The 18,239-nt window shown below is 40.0% G+C and overlaps 1 protein-coding gene across 1 annotated transcript in view; it reads right to left on the reverse strand.

Moving 5' to 3' along the window:
- The window catches only part of LOC143859073 (protein TIC236, chloroplastic-like), a 54,899-nt gene that overhangs the window by 6,612 nt on the left and 30,048 nt on the right, over positions 1-18,239 (reverse strand). The window contains exons 17-22 of the mRNA XM_077369756.1: positions 11,391-12,212; positions 10,578-10,858; positions 10,011-10,264; positions 6,541-6,779; positions 6,230-6,421; positions 69-341 (exon numbers count right to left, since the gene is read on the reverse strand). Of these exons, the coding sequence (XP_077225871.1) occupies positions 69-341; positions 6,230-6,421; positions 6,541-6,779; positions 10,011-10,264; positions 10,578-10,858; positions 11,391-12,212 (2,061 nt within the window). The remainder of the gene's footprint in view (positions 1-68; positions 342-6,229; positions 6,422-6,540; positions 6,780-10,010; positions 10,265-10,577; positions 10,859-11,390; positions 12,213-18,239) is intronic.

Consider the following 18,239-nt stretch of genomic DNA (forward strand, 5'->3'; position numbering starts at 1 on the left):
CATTCCCACAAAATATTAGTTGAAAGCCGTATGATAGTCTTAACATAAAGGACATGCATTGAGACTACCTGGAGGCGTTTCCCAAGTTGAACTTCGACTTCAGTACCAAATGAAATATTATTTGCCAGGGACTTGAGAGGATCGATTGTAGGATCAACAGAAAGTAAGCTTGGGATCTGGGGCGCATACACTACCCTCCACCGAGCCTGTCCAAATTCTCCTTTCCCCTCTATCCTTGGCATCAAGCTTTCAAGTGTTGATGTCGCAAGTTTCTTGAATGCAAGTTGTCCATCACCTTCCAATAAAGACCCAGCCAATTGACTCTCAAAGACTCTAGCAGCCTGTGCAAAGAAGATACATTAAGATCTAAGTTGTTCTTAATCTTTATTACGTAAAAACAAAATAATTGCCAGAAGAACACCACTAGAACCAAAATTCCAAGCTAATTAGGTAACTCATCGATCAGTACAACTTTAATTAATTTAAAAGGAGCACAAATTAATTCATCTTTCAAAAAAAAAAAAAAAAAATTTAAAAGGAGCACAAATTTCTGGAAGATGAAAAAGCAATGATCAAAGAGTCACTGCACTCCTAAAGATTAAAGAATAGGTACAGTGCTTGTTTTTAGTCACATAACATATTCATGCATTTTCAAACAATTCATGATGACTAGAATTCAGGCTTCACATCATATCTCACGAGAGGTCAAGATGATATAGAATTGCAGTGCATGCTATTTATGCACATAAAATTAAGACAATTATTTCCTTGTGTGCGGCCACACAAGGTTAGATAGAATTAAAAATGAAAACATTCGTAAAAAGGCAGGGGTGGCACCAATTGAGGAGAGGATGAGAGAGCAACGCTTAAGATGGTTTGGACATATCCAACGTAGGCCTTTGGATGCTCTAGTGAGAAGAGGCGACTCATGCCAAGTTGATGGAGTAAAAAGAGGTAGGGGCAGACCGAAAACAACTTGGGTAGAAACAGTTAGGAAAGACATGATAGCTAGGAACATAACAGAGAACATGACCTTGGATAGGATAGAATGCAAGAAAATGATCCACGTAGAAGCACCCAACTAGAGCCAGGATTAGAGCCGGGAAGATTCCTTTCACTTTCTTCATGAAATTTTTCTTAAGGATTCATTTAGCCGACCCCAACTAGTTTGGGACAAAGGCTTTGTTGAGTTGGGAGTTGAGTTGAGTTGAGTTTAAAAGATGTCATGTTGACTCCAATTTTGACCAGCATTGTTTGACTAGATCAAACTTCGAGTTGAGTTGACCTAAAGCTTGAATTTAATTGAGTCCTAGTTGAGTCTCAATCGACTCAATGAACCAAGTACAAATGTTAATTGAGCAGGATAAAGTTAAGTAATAAATTTTAATTGAACATGATCAAGTTAAGTGATTTGATAACAGTTTTCAGGTTTTCAACTTTGTGCTTTTAAATGAAAGGACATTGAAGTTATTTCATTACAGATGCAAGTGTATTTATGACCCTAAAAACTTTTTTATGTTCTAAACCTCATTTATAGTGTTTGAAAAAACCTTAATCTAAGAATAAAAAATACTTAAAAGAAGCTTTGAATCATCTCTTGGAATTGGAATGCTGGGAGCCGGGTCACTATTCAGGGACACATCTTCAACCCCAATAGCTCTTTCAAATAAAGTCAGGGATTTATGACAATTTTTTGAGTACCTCAACAAAATCCCTCAAGATACCTCCCCCACCCTGAAGACACCATCTCTAGCTAATCTGTCCGCCACATATTAGCTGAGCTCCTAACATGATGGAAGGAAATAGATGCCTCCCCCACCCTGTCTTGGGTTTCATCAAAGAAAGTGGCAAATCTCCATGGAAAGTGATGCGAGCCTGTACATCACCTTATCACATTGAGGGAGTCTCCTTCTACCATTACCTTATTCAAGTCTTCATTTTGAGGAAACCTAATTCCTTGATATATAGCACGCACTTCCGCTTCATTTTCATCTGCGACTCCAATGGGACCAGCAAAAGCCCATTTCACAAATCCATATTCATCTCTTAAGACTCCCCCAATATCTGCTGGTCCAGGGTTCCCCATGCTAGACCGGTCAAAGTTAAGCTTTAGTAAACCATGGGTAGGAGGCTCCCAATCTTGGACAAGTCTTGGATTCATGGCTTGGCCCATGACAAATCTCCTTACACCCATACCATAGATCATAGGTGGATACAAATCTAAAGCATGAAAGGGTTTCACCCAAGATATGGTAATGGCTATCACCTTGTTGAATAAGAATTGAGGTCTCTTCGTGAATCCCTTGAAGACCCGCGCATTTCTTTCTTTCCACAATATCCATATAATAGCTAGAAAGGAGACTTTCCATAGGATCTTCCCTTTCCTCTTCCATGGGGCCATAGCCCAACTTTTCAATAATTTGACGAGTTCGGCTAGAAGACTCGTGCAATCTCAAATATAGACAATAGCCTACTCCATACCTCTCTAGCCACTTTGCAATGCAAGAATATATGATCCACAATTTCCCCAGCTTCCAAACATAGGGCACAATGATCGACTATCAAAAACTCTTTCAAGAACCGCCGCCCATTCAAAAAGCACAAACCCTGGGAGGAGCTTAAGTGTTCCAAACTTTGGCCGCTTTAGAGGGCACATGGCAAGGTGCAAGATGATGGTAAAAGGATTTGACAAAGAATACCCCACCTAAGTTCCATATCCAAATTCTTTTATCTGCACCTGCTAGTTTGATATAACACCTTTCCAACGTATCCAACAATCTACCCATAATATCAAGCTCCCTATTAAAAACATTCCTTTTGAAAGTTGGAGCCCATACCACCCTGTTCTCCCTTCACTCCAAGCAATCCTTCACCAACGCCTCCTTAGAGGCCACCAAAGTGAATAGTTCATGAAAGACCTCCTTCAACGGAATGGCAATGCACCATTTATCACACCAAAATCTCGTAAGATCCCCTTCATAGACCCTGAATCCTGCACAATCTGCAAACTTATCCTTTGATCTCATTACATCACGCCATATAGTAACCCTTGGCTTCCTGAACCTATCTTAGAACTCCAAATGACCTGTGACCGATCCTTATTAATAAAAGAAAAGAAGGATGCCATCTTATTAGCTGATCTACTAGGGGTCACGTCTGTCTTTTGCTTACTATCTTGCTTAACCACAACAGACCTGGATAACTGATCATCAAAGAATCAAAGACTATGGTTTTAAATTTCCAATGAAACCGACACGAAACAGCTGAAATATTTATGTTTCCTTCCGGTTCCAATTCCCTGCTCAGCAGAAGATCCATCTTGTCTTCCACACAAGATGTTTGAAGCCTTATCATGCCGATACAGAAGACACTAGCAGGAACACATAAGCTTGCGAGGAGCCACATGCAACATGTTGATGCGCTAAGTTAAAAGCATCATGTCTGAACCCATACTTCACTAAAATATGGATGTTTGTCATATTTCATGAGGTAAGGGTGTCTTGGTCTTTTCCCATAAGATAAGGGTATTTTGGTCATTTTCTATGAGATAGGGGTATTTTTTTGAACTAATGTTTGTTACTGAAAAACACAGTAAGAGGACTATGAGATAGGCGTACTGCGGTTATTTTTCGTGAGATAGGGGTATTTTTTTCATGAGGTAGAGGTAATTTTGCACACACCCTATCCATGTAAGGGCCTTCCAAATGAATGCTTTGGATCATCAAAATCATGTGGGCCTAGATGTTTTTTTAAGCTCGAGCACATATAAGCTTATCTGCGCTCGAGAGAGAGAGAGAGAGAGAGAGAGAGAGGGAGAGAGAGAGAGAGAGAGAGAGAGAGAGAGAGAGAGAGAGAGAGAGAGGGGTTTTTGCGCTCGAGCGCAGATAAGCTTATCTGTGCTCGAGTGCAGAAACAGGGGTGGGCCACATTTGGGGGGGGGGGGGGGGATCCAAAGCATTCATTTGATGGGCCCTTTCATGGATAGGGTGTCCACCAAAAATCAGCTCCATTGGATCACCATAGGATGTCCATTTGTGGGGTGAAAATGGGCAGATTTGTGGACAAACAGTATCTGTCCATTTTCTCCCCCACAAATGGACACCCTAAGATGGTCCAATGGAGCTGATTTTTGGTACACCCCCCATCGCTGACGGGGCCTATCAAATGAATGCTTAGGATCACCCCCCCAATGTGGGCCCACCCCCGTTTCCAGCACTCGAGCGCAGATAAGCTATCTACACCCGAGCGCAGGAACCCTTTTCTCATATAGTTTTCCCATATATATATATATATATATATATATATATATATATATATATATGAGGAAACTGTTGGTGCGCTTAAGCTCACCAAGCTTATGGTGCGCTTAAGCGCCCAATCACATGGGTCCCACCTTTTCTGTGGTGATCCAAACCATTCATTTGCAAGGTCCTTACATAGATGGGGGGTGTACCAAAAATCAGCTCCATAGAGTCATCCTAACCCATCCATTTTTGGAGAATCATCCTAACCCATCCACAAATCTGCCCAGTTTTGTCCTCCACAAATGGAGGGGTTAGGATGATCCTATGGAGCTGATTTTTGGTACACCCCCTATCTACGATAGGACCTTGCAAATGAATGGTTTGGATCACCACAGAAAATGTGGGACCCATGTGATTGGGCGCTTAAGCGCACCATAAGCTTGGTGAGCTTAAGCGCACCAACAATTTCCTCTCTCTCTCTCTCTCTCTCTCTATATATATATATATATATATATATCGGAAAAGTATTGCTACTCGGTCTTGTAGCTAAGCTTATCTACTCGATCAGGTTAAATACAGTGGGGGCCCACATTGTTTGGGTGATCCAAACCATTCATTTGAAAGGCCCTTACCTAGATAGGGTGTCCACAAAAAATCAGATCCATAGGATCATCCTAACCCATGCAACAATGGAGGGAAAAATGGGCAGATTTGTGGATAAACTGAGTCTGTCCATTTTTTCCCTCCACTGTTGGAAGGGTTAGGATGATCCTATGGATCTGATTTTTTGTGGACACCTTATCTAGGTACGGGGCTTTCAAATGAATGGTTTGGATCACCCAAACAATGTGGGCCCCCACTGTATTTAACCCGACCGAGTAGCATCACTTTTCCCTTACACACACACACACACACACACACACACACACATATATATATATATATATATATATATATATATATATATATATATAGAGAGAGAGAGAGAGAGAGAGAGAGAGAGAGAGAGAGAGAGAGAGAGAGAGAGGAAAATGTTCCTAAGCTATAGCTTTGATAAGCTTATCTAAGATATAGCTCAAAAACACATGTGGCCCCACATTTTTTGGGGATCCAAAGCATTCATTTGGAAGGCCCTTGCATAGATAGGGTGTGTAACAAAAATCAGCCCTATTGGGTCATCCTAACCCTGCCATCTGTTGAAGGAAAAAATGGGCAGAAACATGGACACACAGTGTCTGTCCATTTTCCACTCCACCTTTGATTGGGTTAGGATGATCCTATAGGGCTGATTTTTGGTACACACCCTATCCATGGAAGGGCCTTCCAAATGAATGCTTTGGATCCCCCAAAAAATATGGGGCCACATGTGTTTTTGAGCTATAGCTTAGATAAGCTTAGATAAGCTATAGCTTAGGACCACTTTCCTCATATATATATATATATATATATATATATATATATATATATATATATATATAGAGGAAACTGTTGGTGAGCTCAACCAAACTTATGGTGAGCTAGCTTGCCCAATCACATGGGGGCCCACTTTGTTAGGATGATCCAAACCATTCATTTGAAAGTCCCTTACATAGATGGGGGGTGTACCAAAAATCAGCTCCATAGGATCATCCTAACCCCTCCATTTGTGGAGGACAAAAATGGACAGACTTGTCCTATCTATGATAAGGCCTTGCAAATGAATGGTTTGGATCACTCCCCAAAATGTGGGACCCATGTGGTTGGGCAAGCTAGCTCACCATAAGTTTGGTGAGCTTAAGCTCACCAACAGTTTCCTCACACACACACACACACACACACACACATATATATATATATAAGAAAACGGTTCCTACACACTTGTGTAGATAAGTTATCTACACTTGGGAATATTAATGTTACATTTTAAAAGATAGAGTATACGAGAATAGAAGAACCAGACAACCGACTTATATTGATACCAGAGAATGTGCAGTGCAGAGTCTAACCTCTGTAGGTGAGAGAACATTCTGTTCCACAGAGCGTGTTGAGGTCACCACCAAGTTATCCTGCCAATTACTGGCACGGCTTTGGATCCTGAACTGCCATTCTGAACCAACCAATGCTAAATCTAGAGTTGGATCTAGTCCCAAATCAGGTTCAAATTTTGCTACATTTAGATGGTCCCGTTTAAGCCTCACCTGCATTATAACAGGTCCACATGTAACAAAATCCTCAGAATCCTTAGGTACTGCAAATCCCACATCCACAAACAGAGAAGAAGCATATTTATAAGTGAAAACAAAAGGACTGGACTCACCTGAGTGGCGACTAAATTCACATCTCCATTTTCAAATGTTAAAATTCCTTTAGGTTTTATCAATTTGGGATGAGCCACGCCATTGAGCTCAAGTTCCCCACTAACAGCGAAGTTGAGAATCAAAGGATATACTATTCTTAATTCTGGTCCGAGAAGAAGCTTTAGGTCAGTGAGGCGAACATCAATACTTGGCTTAGTACTTTCTTGCTCCATCTTCATTTCAATTTCAGTGTGTTTACCTACGAAGAACACAAAATCAGTCAACTCTAAATGATCAAGATACCTAACAAAAGTAGCATACACAATCATTTGCACAAAAGTTCATCCACTTATCCACTCCATCCCCTTTTATTCCACTACGAGAAGTTTTTACATTGATCAAGAAACGAAGGAAAAATGCAGCATGAGATTGTTTTACAAGTTCCATCAACAATTAAAAAACAATCACAAAACAGTCAACAATCAAAAAACATGGTGTAACTTTGCACTGCATGACTGTGAGACTGGTTTTAAATTTCCACCGAAATGTTTTCGTTTCCACCCCACTGAAATGCATATCAAAACCGAGATACATATCGATGCCAAAACTGTAAGTGTATCAAGGTCTTAAATTTCGGTTTCGGGGGTAATTTCATTCCTCACCGAAACCAAAATTTTATCCGAAATCCCAAAATTATAGCCAAAATCCCGAAATTTCGGCCAAAATTAGGTGGAAGCGCTCGAAACGTCGTTTTCTTGGGACGAAATTTTGGCCGGAATCACTGAAATTTCAGTAATTTCGGGTGAAATTTTGTAAAGGAATAAAAAATTAATATTTTATCAGGAATTTCGTCGAAATTTCCGACCTCACCAAAATTTAAAACCTTGAAGTGTATTAGTGGAATACTATATCATTATGTGTAGCATAATTATATTTATACGAACTCTAATGGAAAAGCAATGTATGTACATGTATAAATATTTATATGAATTACATGTGAAATGTGATATCTATTGAATCTGACATGTGCAGCAGCGCGTGTCTATTCGGTGTTGTTAAACCATCATGGATAGTTGGTCTTGCTTATGTGATGGTTTATAAGAGTATGTGCTTATTCTAGCATTGTTTAAAGTTTCATCTTAAAAATTCTATTATTTGCATATGTTTCCATACGATTCTGTAATTTTACAGGATTTCCAAGAAACCTTTCAACTGAGACCAAAATGTTCCCGATAAGGCATCGACTTGGTGAAGCAAGGAATGACTATAACGCCCATGTAGGTGTTTTCGGACTTTGAAAATTCCAATGCACTTAGTAGCGGTTCTTTATTATTGACTACCAAAAACAAGTTGTGGGCTTTGAATATATGAAAATTCAGTATGAAAGTGATCTATTTTTCAGCCATGTATTGAAGAAATTGGAACCATGGTTTCAAATTTAGGCTATGGAATGCGTTTCGGTCCTCACCGAAACCGAAATTTGGCCGAAATCCAACGGAATCAAATTAACGCCTATTTTATCCCGTACAAAATTTCGACTGAAATTTCAGTGATTTCAGCCGAAATTTTGGGAAAAATATTAAACAATTATCTAAAATTGAGATTTTTGGGTGGAATCCCTTAAATTTCGGACGAAATTTCTGGATAAATGAAATTTCAACCGAAATTTTGAAATTTCGGCCGAAATAAACGACTATTTTGGGTATTACTGATTCTGGTGTCGGTCTCGACCAAAACCCGAAATTTAAAACCATGGTTGGATCGTGCAGCAAGTGTGTAAACTACTTTCTTGCTATTCATGATAGTTATCTGTCTAAAGATACCAGTTGTGCATACTGGAGGGATATTTGTGTGATTAGATCATTAGAGAACTGCATGAGGTGGACTAGGGGGTTATTTTGGATGGGATAACCGGATAAAACCTTGGCTGTGGTGCTTGATTGTTACATTTGGCTGAAGATGCACCAGGGCACGAAAGATTAGTGAAGAGGTGTTGAATATGTCAATTTGCAAAGGGGCAATCCTAAAATACAAGTTTGTATTCTCCTTTGCCAACACATACTTCACCATGAGTTCATCTTAGCATGGGTTTTATTTTGGTCTTCCAAAAACTTTTCAAAGACATGATTCAATATTTGTAGCAGTTGATTGTTTCTCAAAGATGACCCATTTATTCCATGCCCAAAAGCTTAAGCTGTTAAAGTTGGTGTTTTTTTTTTTGAAAGCAGAGTTGGTGTTATTTAATCATTTATATTCCAACACTCCCCCTCATGTGTGGCCCCTCTTTTTTGGGCCGGCCTGACAAACGGACTTCTAACATTGAGGAGTTGTGAGTTTTGAAACCAGAACCTGTTGCTCTGATACAAAGTGAAACAACCAATTACTCCAAAAGCTTAAGGTGTTAGAGTTGGTGTTATTTAATCATTTATACTTCAACAAGGATGTAAGTTCGTGGGACATTTTTGGCAAACTAGATGGAAGAAATTTGGTACTAAGCGTTACGGCACATGTCATCAGAAACAGATGGGCCAATGAAAGTCATCAACCAAAGCTTGGTTGTTTATAGCGTTGTGTTGTTGGGGATTATGTGTGAACATGAGACTTGATTTTACATCAAGCTGATTTTTCCTAACTCGATTCTACCTCAAGCTGAGTTTTCCTATGGTTAATCACACTATCAAGATGACCCATTTTGAAGCAACTTATGGGCATAAACCATAACATGTGCTCGATCTTATCCTATTGCCTCAAGATGCATGAGTGAAGATACTGAAAACTATGCTGCTCACGCTAAATGCATGCATGAAGAAGTGCATGCAGCAATTAAATCCAGCAATGAGGACTATCTAGAATCAGAAAATCCGTATCACTGATTCAAAGAATACAGCAAAGGTGATTAAGCTTTGGTGCATTTAAGGGACGATTTCGTAAGGAAAATTATCGCAAGTTGAAGGCTAAAAAGATTGGTCTGTGCAAGATTCCAAAGAAAATCAGCCCTAATGCTTATGTGGTGGACTTACGTGATGATCTCCAGATCATTCCTATAGTGAGGAAGCTGATTTCTTACAATTATCATGGGTTTGATGAAACTGATTATCAGCCTATAACAAGTCATCGGGTGATACAATTGCCTAAGAAGCAAAGGGAGGTAACCGAGGAAGTTTTTGGACATGAAATAAATTCTGTTCCCATTGAGGTATTCAGTATAGACCATTCCTTATCAAGTGGCTTGGACAACCGCCAAGTGTAAGCAAATTTTGGGCATGTACTCCAAATCTTGGGCTATTTATGATGAGCAGACAAATTCATTCAGTAATTAAGACTTCATTGTTTTATTTGCAAAGCATATGGAGCATGCTAACAACAAAGCCTACAATTGACAATGAAAAGTTTCAGTTCTTTTTGGTTCCTGTGCCTAGGGTAAAAAATTTCCACCACACCTCTCAAATTATCAACCTCAATGGGAAAGATGCCATGTATATTAAAGTACCTGAGGGTTGAGGGAATTTGGTGCTTGAAGAAGCACGTTCCGAACCAAAATAAGGTGAAACATGCCCTGAGGTGGCCATTCGGTTGTAAGCACCAGTTGGAAGACTTGACCGAGTTGACGCCAATCTATTAGTGGTCGCTCCATTACCCTTGTCATGGGGTAGATAAGCTTCTCCATGACTCAATTTTATCATTCCAGAAACATTTGGTTGCAACATAGAGCCGGTAATCTGTATTTGAGTATCAACCTGGCCACTGTAATTTAATTAGAATATGTTAGCAAACCAGCTGTAAATAATATAAGTGCAGCTGTCATTAAAGGTATTATACCATGAAACCAAGGTTTGAAATTTCGGTTTCGGTTTCAGCCTCAGCTGAAAACGAAATTTCAGTGAAAATCTCATAATTTCGGCCGAAAATTTTAATTTTCGGTTTTGTTTTTAAATTCTAGTCCCATTGGCCGAAATCTAAAACCATACATGAAACAAGGATGTCAATAAACCTGGATTAACATATTTTGTACTCAAAGAGAAAGTAAGTATCATGGATCCAGTAAATGAGAAAACACCTTAGGACGTTCTTTGCCCGTACTTCCAGAACTTCACATTTCATATCAATTTTATCACCAGGGAACGATTCACTGGTTTTAAGGGGCAGGTTTCCTTTCAGAAAAAGCTTTCCCTTTCTGCTTACTCTGCTTTCTAATGAACTGATGCACAACCTATTAGATTTCACAAGAACAGTACCCCCAACATTTGTGAGTGGCTTCCGGAGCACCGGGGAAGATATAGATGCCCTGTGAAATGATGCCGATCCATCTACAACTGGCTGTTCAACTGTACCTCTGACCTGTTTCATACAGATTATGCATCTTAGTAAAACAGAATGTCAATCTCTCTTATAGATATTATAATAGTAACAGCAACAAAGAAATAAGGCTTTCCACATTGCTTGCTTGAAGAGAAAACGTGACCCACATTGGTCACCTGATAAAATATCCAAGGTATAAGCATTTACTGCAGCATGGTACACTCATGGTTTTAAAATTCGTCCGAAATCCAAAATCCGAAATTTCGGATTTCGGATGGGACCAAAACTGAAATTTCGAGAAATCCGAAATTACCCCAAATTTTGGCCGAAATTTCGAGAAATTCAATTATTTTTCAAAATTATAGTATTATTCTGAAATTCGGCCTAAATCACCGAAATAATTAATTAATTCTTTTTTTTATCAGATTTCGGCTGAAATTTTGGGATTTCGGCCGAAACAGAAATTTAAATCCATGGGCATGTAACATCTACACTATATGTGCCATGACATCTTGGGAATGTAAAAACCATTTAAGTAACGATTTGAAGAATTTCGGTTAGATTGACCCACCTGGAGAATAATGTCGGCATTACCATGAAGCCAGTCAGCGTAAGGACATAGGGCCGTTATTAACATCATGCCACCATCTTTGATATCCGCATCAATCCTTACTTCTCCTACATCTAATATGTTCCAGTTTAAACCTTTGAGACTTTCTGCTAACTGTACATCCCACCCTTGTTCCACTCTCTCTCTAGACACTTTTTTTTCACTTGTTTCATCATTGGATCCTCTTACATTTTTTCCCTGACCTGGGACCCATATTGCACTGCTTGTTTCTCTTTCTTTATCTTCTTCCTCTAGGGATTCTTTTTGTATAGAAGTCACAGGAATACTTCCTTGAACGTGGACATGACCACTTTGGATAACAGGCTCGAAGTTGGCATTGAATAGAAAACGACTGGTTGAGGTTATGGAAGCAACAATTTCAGCTCGTCCGAGGTCAATACCCCCAACAGCACCATCCAAGAGCCTGACTTGCACATCACACTCCGGCTTTGCGAGACTTCCTCTGAGATCCCCTTCCATGTGCAATATACCCTTTATAGGTGTTAAAAGTTGTCGCAAGGGATGTACAGCATCTACCGTCGATGATTCTAAGACCTGAACTAGTGTGGGGATGAGGCCAACAGGGAAATTCAGAACAGCAAAATGAAGATTAGTTTTTGGCCCCAATAAAGTCCCATCCGCATGAAGAGTTGCATTATCTTTTTGGATGAACATTTTCTCAAGGCGCAGGCCATTGTTGTTGCTGTATGCACCAGCAGCGAGAACACGCTGAGTTTTGTAGGTTCCCCACTCCCAATCCTCCCCATGAAAATCAAATTCTGCCTGTAATAAGGCATACAAAAGTCAGTCTACAACAAGGAGAAACAATTATCATAGAAAACCACAAAAAATTCAAAAAAAACAGAAATGAAATTCCTTTTAAGCTGCTGACTTCATAACCATAATGAATGGCACCATGGATATCTTACAAATTTGACTGAAGAGATCCTGGTGCTAAAGTTCAGAACAAGAAGTCCAAGAATCCACCAAATAGGTAACCTTTGAGGTGTGGCATTATATAATCACAACCACCTTCGTGGGATTTCTTAGGCCCTGTTCGTTTAAGATCAGCCGATTGCGAGTACCAAACTGACTTTTGGACTCAAAATTAAGTTCAAATTTGAGACCAATAATCAGTTTGGCACTCGCAATCGGTCGCCATAATCTTAAACAAACCACCGTAGTGGCTAAAAGCAATACGGCCACAAGTGTCACTAAAAACAAAGAAAGAAGAAGAGGAAAGAAAAAGAAAAGAGAAAATAAGAGAAGATAACAGACTGGAGATTTTGAGGTTTCAAATGATGAAAGGGGGGTAAACAGAGAGTTTTCGAGTCTTGAATAGAAAGAAGTGATCAGATCTAATAGCTTTTGGATAGTCGAGTGGTGAAGGAGAGCAGAACTGAAGTTTAATGGACAGATTTATGGCTTGGGATGTAAGATCTAAATATGGCGATTATTGTTGGGGCAGATCTAAGAATGGGGAGTCCATATGGTTGCGTTGAGGGAAGATAGTGAATCTATTCAGAGGGCACATGGGTAGATCTAGGTATTCGAATAGGGTATGAAGGCAAATCTTGGTGGTTGGGCTGCAGGTCTAGTGATTGGGACTGTATATCTAGAGGTTTGGGTTTCAAAACATGAAGGTAGGAATGCATATTTAGGAAGGTGGGAAGTGCATATAGAGGTTTTAGGGTTTTAGATCTATGGATTAGGAACTTAGATCGATAATTTTGAGTTTCTGACGAGAGAAGGAAGTAGATCTAGAGGTGTAGTATGCAAATCTAGAATTTTTTTAGGGATGTTGGCATATAGATCTAGAGTTAGTAGTTTTCGTAGGGGGGAACTACGTTGCTGATCTAGAGGTGTAGGGTCTAGATCTAGTGTATTGGGTTTTAGATCTAGGTTTTTTGGGTTTGGATCTAGGGTTTTTGGGTTGTTGAGAAGAGGTAAGGCCAGACCTGAAGTAGCAAGAAGGAAGAAAAGGAAAAACAAAGGAGAGAAGAAGAGATCAAAGGGAGCTTGCTTGGATCTTCTCTAACGTATCGGGGTTGATTCTTAAATGGCTATGATACCATGACAACTTCAGCAAATGAGAGAAGGCCGATCTTATAAAATTGAACAATGGGAGAGATCAAGCAATTGCCTTGTCTCTTGTTGACTTGTGTATAATGAGAGTAAGTCTACAAGTACCCCCTATACAATATAACTAATGGGGGGTATATATGAGAGTATAAAAGAGAACTTCCATCCCTAAAAAGATATACACTTGTGTAATGTACACAATAAGTATTTATGATGTTCCACGAACGCTATGGTGTTTCAATGCAAAAACATATTTTGACTTCCAGTTACAACCAAGGATTTAAATTTCGGTTTCGGGGATAACTTCGGTCCTTGCTAAAACTGAAATTTTAGCCGAAATTCAGTAAAGGCGATTGAAATGTCGTTTTTTTTTTTTGGGGGGGGGATTGAGGGGGCGAAATTTCGGCTGAAATTACAAGAATTTCTGTATTTCCGGCTGAAATTCTGTAAAGGAATAAAAAAAATTAAAATTTTATCAAAAAATTAGCCAAAATTTTCGAAATTTCGACCAATATGGAATGTTTCGGTCCTCACCGAAATCCGAAACTTCGGTCCGGAATTTCAGATTTCGCCCTAAATTTAAAACCTTGGTTACAACCATGGTTTTAAATTTTGACCGAAATTTTGGGACCGAAATTGAAATCACAGATACCCGAAACGGTACATTTTTTCGGCCGAAATTTCGCATAAAGTTTTAGGATATTCAACCAAAAATCTCGATTTTTTTATTTTTTGCTATACGGCGGTCTTTCTTTTGGATATAGGGGCGGTCGGACTGCCGGTAAAAAGAGTTTTTAATTATTTAATATTTTCCCGAAATTTCGACCAAAATTTCGGCCGAAATTTGGTATGGAATAAAATATTATTTTTAAGGAAAAAATATTAAAAAAATGCAAAGTTTTGTCTAAATTGTGAATAAAGGGTAGTGATTTGAAAATTATAAAAAAGGTGTTGCCAGGTGAGAGAAGATGGCTTTTATATACCCCTCCTACCTCTTTTTTCTCTCCACCTTTTTGCACCTATCCCTATACACTTATTACCTTCTCACCTACCACCTTCTTCCTCAAGACTTTTCTAACGTGGAAAACTCCACGGAAGGGTTTTGAAGGTTGCCATTTACAACAGGGTTTGATATTCATGAGGGTTTATTCATGATAAACTTATCGAAGCAGTGTTACAAAATGCAAAGAAAATGAATTTTGAGCTTAAAACTGAATTTTGTTGTTTTCCCCATTTTCAAGATAAATTCATTTTGTTTGCATTTTTGGATTCTAAAACATCAAAACCAAGCTTCAATTTATGGTTGCCTGCATGACACTAAGATCACAATGTATATCCCTATTATCCTTGGAATTATTACTTAATTTGAAAATAAAAATCTTTGGAATTATCCCTATTCTACTGGCTTCCGTCGGAAGTTCGAACAAAACTTCGGACTTCCGAACAAAACTTCGGACTTCCGAACAAACGTTCGGACCTCTGACGGAAGACAATTGGACTTTGTAGTTCGGTAATTGTCATATGTTAGTGCATCCTTTTGGTATTTTTTTTGTAATTTTACTACTTTGCTTCCATTTTTTCATAATTTTTCATTTAAAACTTAGCACTTCAGCCACAAATCCGTAATGATTACTATTTTTTGCAATTAAGTTTTTGCTAGCCACCTTTGCACCTATATTACTTCTGCCAATCTTTGCATTAAAAGATGGGCCACAAGCCGAGAAGTTGCCTCGGCGAAGGTGGCTAGCAAATTTCTATAAAAAAAAGGGAAATGTTATCCACACTACTATATTTTGATGAGGGCACTCCTCACTTAATTAAAAGTACGGTATGGCCCCCCCATAGGATGATCCAAAGCGTCCATTAGATGGGCCACAGCCTAAATAGGTTGTGTCCCAAAAATCATTTCCATAGGTTGATCCTAATCCTCCGATCTATAGAGGGTTAGGACCAACCCTCTAACATTCTGATCAGAGGGTTAGGATCAACCTACAGAAATGCTTTTTGGGGCACAACCTATTTAGGTTGTTGCCCATCTAATGGACGGTTTGGATCATCCTATGGTGCGGGCCATACCGTACTTTTAATAAAGTGAGGAGTGTCCTCATCAAAATACGGTAGTGCGGATAAAATTTCCCAAAAACATTTTAAAAAATACGGCAAAAATCAGGGTGATCCGCAGGTCGACCCGGCCCGTACGGGCCCGGCGTGGGAACCACATTTTCTACCCCGGAACCACTAGGGAACCATGTTTTATACTCCGGAACCACTAAGGAACCACATTTTCTACCCCGGAACCACATCTTATACCCCGAAACCACTAGGGAACCACATTTTATACCTCGGAACAACTAGGGAACCACATTTTATACCCTGGAACCACTAGGGAACCACATTTTCTACCCCGGAACCACTAGGGAACCACATTTTATACCCTGGAACCACTAGGGAACCACATTTTCTACCCCGGAACCACTAGGGAACCACATTTTATACCCTGGAACCACTAGGGAACCACATTTTCTACCCCAGAACCACTAGGGAACCACATTTTAAACCTCGGAACCACTAGAGAACCACATTTTAAACCTCGGAACCACTAGGGAACCACATTTTATACGCCGGAACCACATTTTATACCTCGGAACCACTACAGAACCACATTTTATACCCTAGAACCATTACGGAACCACATTTTATACCTCAAAACCACTAGGGAACCACATTTTATACCCCGAAACCACTATGGAACTACATTCTATACCTTGGAACCACTAGGGAACCACATTTTATACCCCAGCACCACTACGGAACCACATTTTATACCTCGGAACCACATTCTATACCCCAGAACCACTCGGGAACCACATTCTATACCTCGGAACCACTACGGAACCACATTCTATACCCCGCAACCACTAGGGAACCACATTTTATACTTCGGAACCACTAGGGAACCACATTTTATACCCCGGAACCACTACAGAACCACATTGTATACCTCGTAGTGGTTCTGAGGTATAGAATGTGGTTCCCGAGTGGTTCTGGGATATAGAATGTGGTTCCGTAGTGGTTCCGAGGTATAAAATGTGGTTCCGTAGTAGTTCCGGGGTATAAAATGTGGTTCCTTAGTGGTTCCGAGGTATAAAATGTGGTTCCCTAATGGTTCCAAGGTATAAAATGTGGTTCGCTAGTGGTTCCAGTGTATAAAATGTGGTTCCCTAATGGTTCTGAGGTATAGAATGTGGTTCCCGAGTGGTTCCGGGGTATAGAATGTGGTTTCGAGGTATAAAATGTGGTTTCGTAGTGGTTCCGGGGTATAAAATGTGGTTCCCTAGTGGTTCCGGGGTATTAAATGTGGTTCCGTAGTGGTTCCGGGGTATAAAATGTGGTTCCCTAGTGGTTCTGAGGTATAAAATGTGGTTTCGTAGTGGTTCCGAGGTATAAAATTTTGTTCCCTAGTGGTTCCGGGGTATAAAATGTGGTTCTGTAGTGGTTTCGGGGTATAAAATGTGGTTCTGTAGTGGTTCCGGGGTATAAAATGTGGTTCCCTAGTGGTTCTGAGGTATAAAATGTGGTTCCAGAGTGGTTCCGAGGTATAATACGAGGTATAAAATGTGGTTCCGTAGTGGTTCCGGGGTATAAAATGTGGTTCCTTAGTGGTTCCGAGGTATAAAATGTGGTTCACTAGTGGTTCCGGTGTATAAAATGTGGTTCCCTCGTAGTTCGGATGTATAGAATGTGGTTTTCAAGAGTGGTTCCGGGGTATAGAATGTGGTTCCGTAGTGGTTCCGAGGTATAAAATGTATTTCCATAGTGGTTCCTGGGTATAAAATGTGGTTCCCTAGTGGTTCCAACGTATAAAATGTGGTTCCGTAGTGGTTCCGGGGTATAAAATGTGGTTCACTAGGGGTTCCGAGGTATAAAATGTGGTTCCCTAGTGGTTCCGAAGTACACAGTGGGCCTACATTGTTTGGATCATCCAAGGTGTTCATTTGATGGGCCCTCACATATATAGGCTGTGCCGAAAAAATCAGCTCCATCGGATCATCCTAACCCTTCAAAATGTGGTTCCCTAGTGGTTACGAGGTACACAATGGGCCCACATTGTTTGGATCATCCAAGGCGTTCATTTGATAGGCCCTCACACATATAGGGTGTGCCGAAAAAATCAGCTCCATCGGATCATCCTAACCCTTCAATCTGAGGACGTGCCATCAACTCCTAGCCCTACTCGGAAGTCCGAACAAATTTTCGAACTTCCGAATGGAGTCCAGTACAATGCCCATTCTACTGGACTCCATTCGGAAGTCCGAAACTTTTTTCGGACTTCCGACCAAATTTTCGGACTTCCGAAAGGAGTCCAGTAGAATGGGTATTCTATATATGTGAAGGCCCATCAAATGAACGCTTTGGATGATCCAAACAATGTGGGTCCACTGTGTTTTTGGTAGTGTTTGGATTCGGGTATGGGTTTTGGAGGGTTGTATGGAGTTTGGAGGGTTGTATGGGGTCTTCATTAGCATTGACAGTGTTTCAAATGAGGGGACCTACCTTATACAAATTGAACCACAGGGGGTTTACTTGTAACTTTTTAAACATTAGGGGTTAAGTTGGATGTGTACAGTCCTTGAACAAAATGGAGGGTTAGGATCTTCATGTGGAGATATGCGGGTACATCCTATATACGTCATGGTCCAACAAATGAACGGTTTGGATCATCCTTTG

The sequence above is a fragment of the Tasmannia lanceolata genome, unplaced genomic scaffold (genome assembly GCF_043159265.1).
Source record: "Tasmannia lanceolata isolate RefF3 unplaced genomic scaffold, GAP_Taslan_0.1 ptg000003l, whole genome shotgun sequence".
NCBI lineage: Eukaryota > Viridiplantae > Streptophyta > Magnoliopsida > Canellales > Winteraceae > Tasmannia > Tasmannia lanceolata.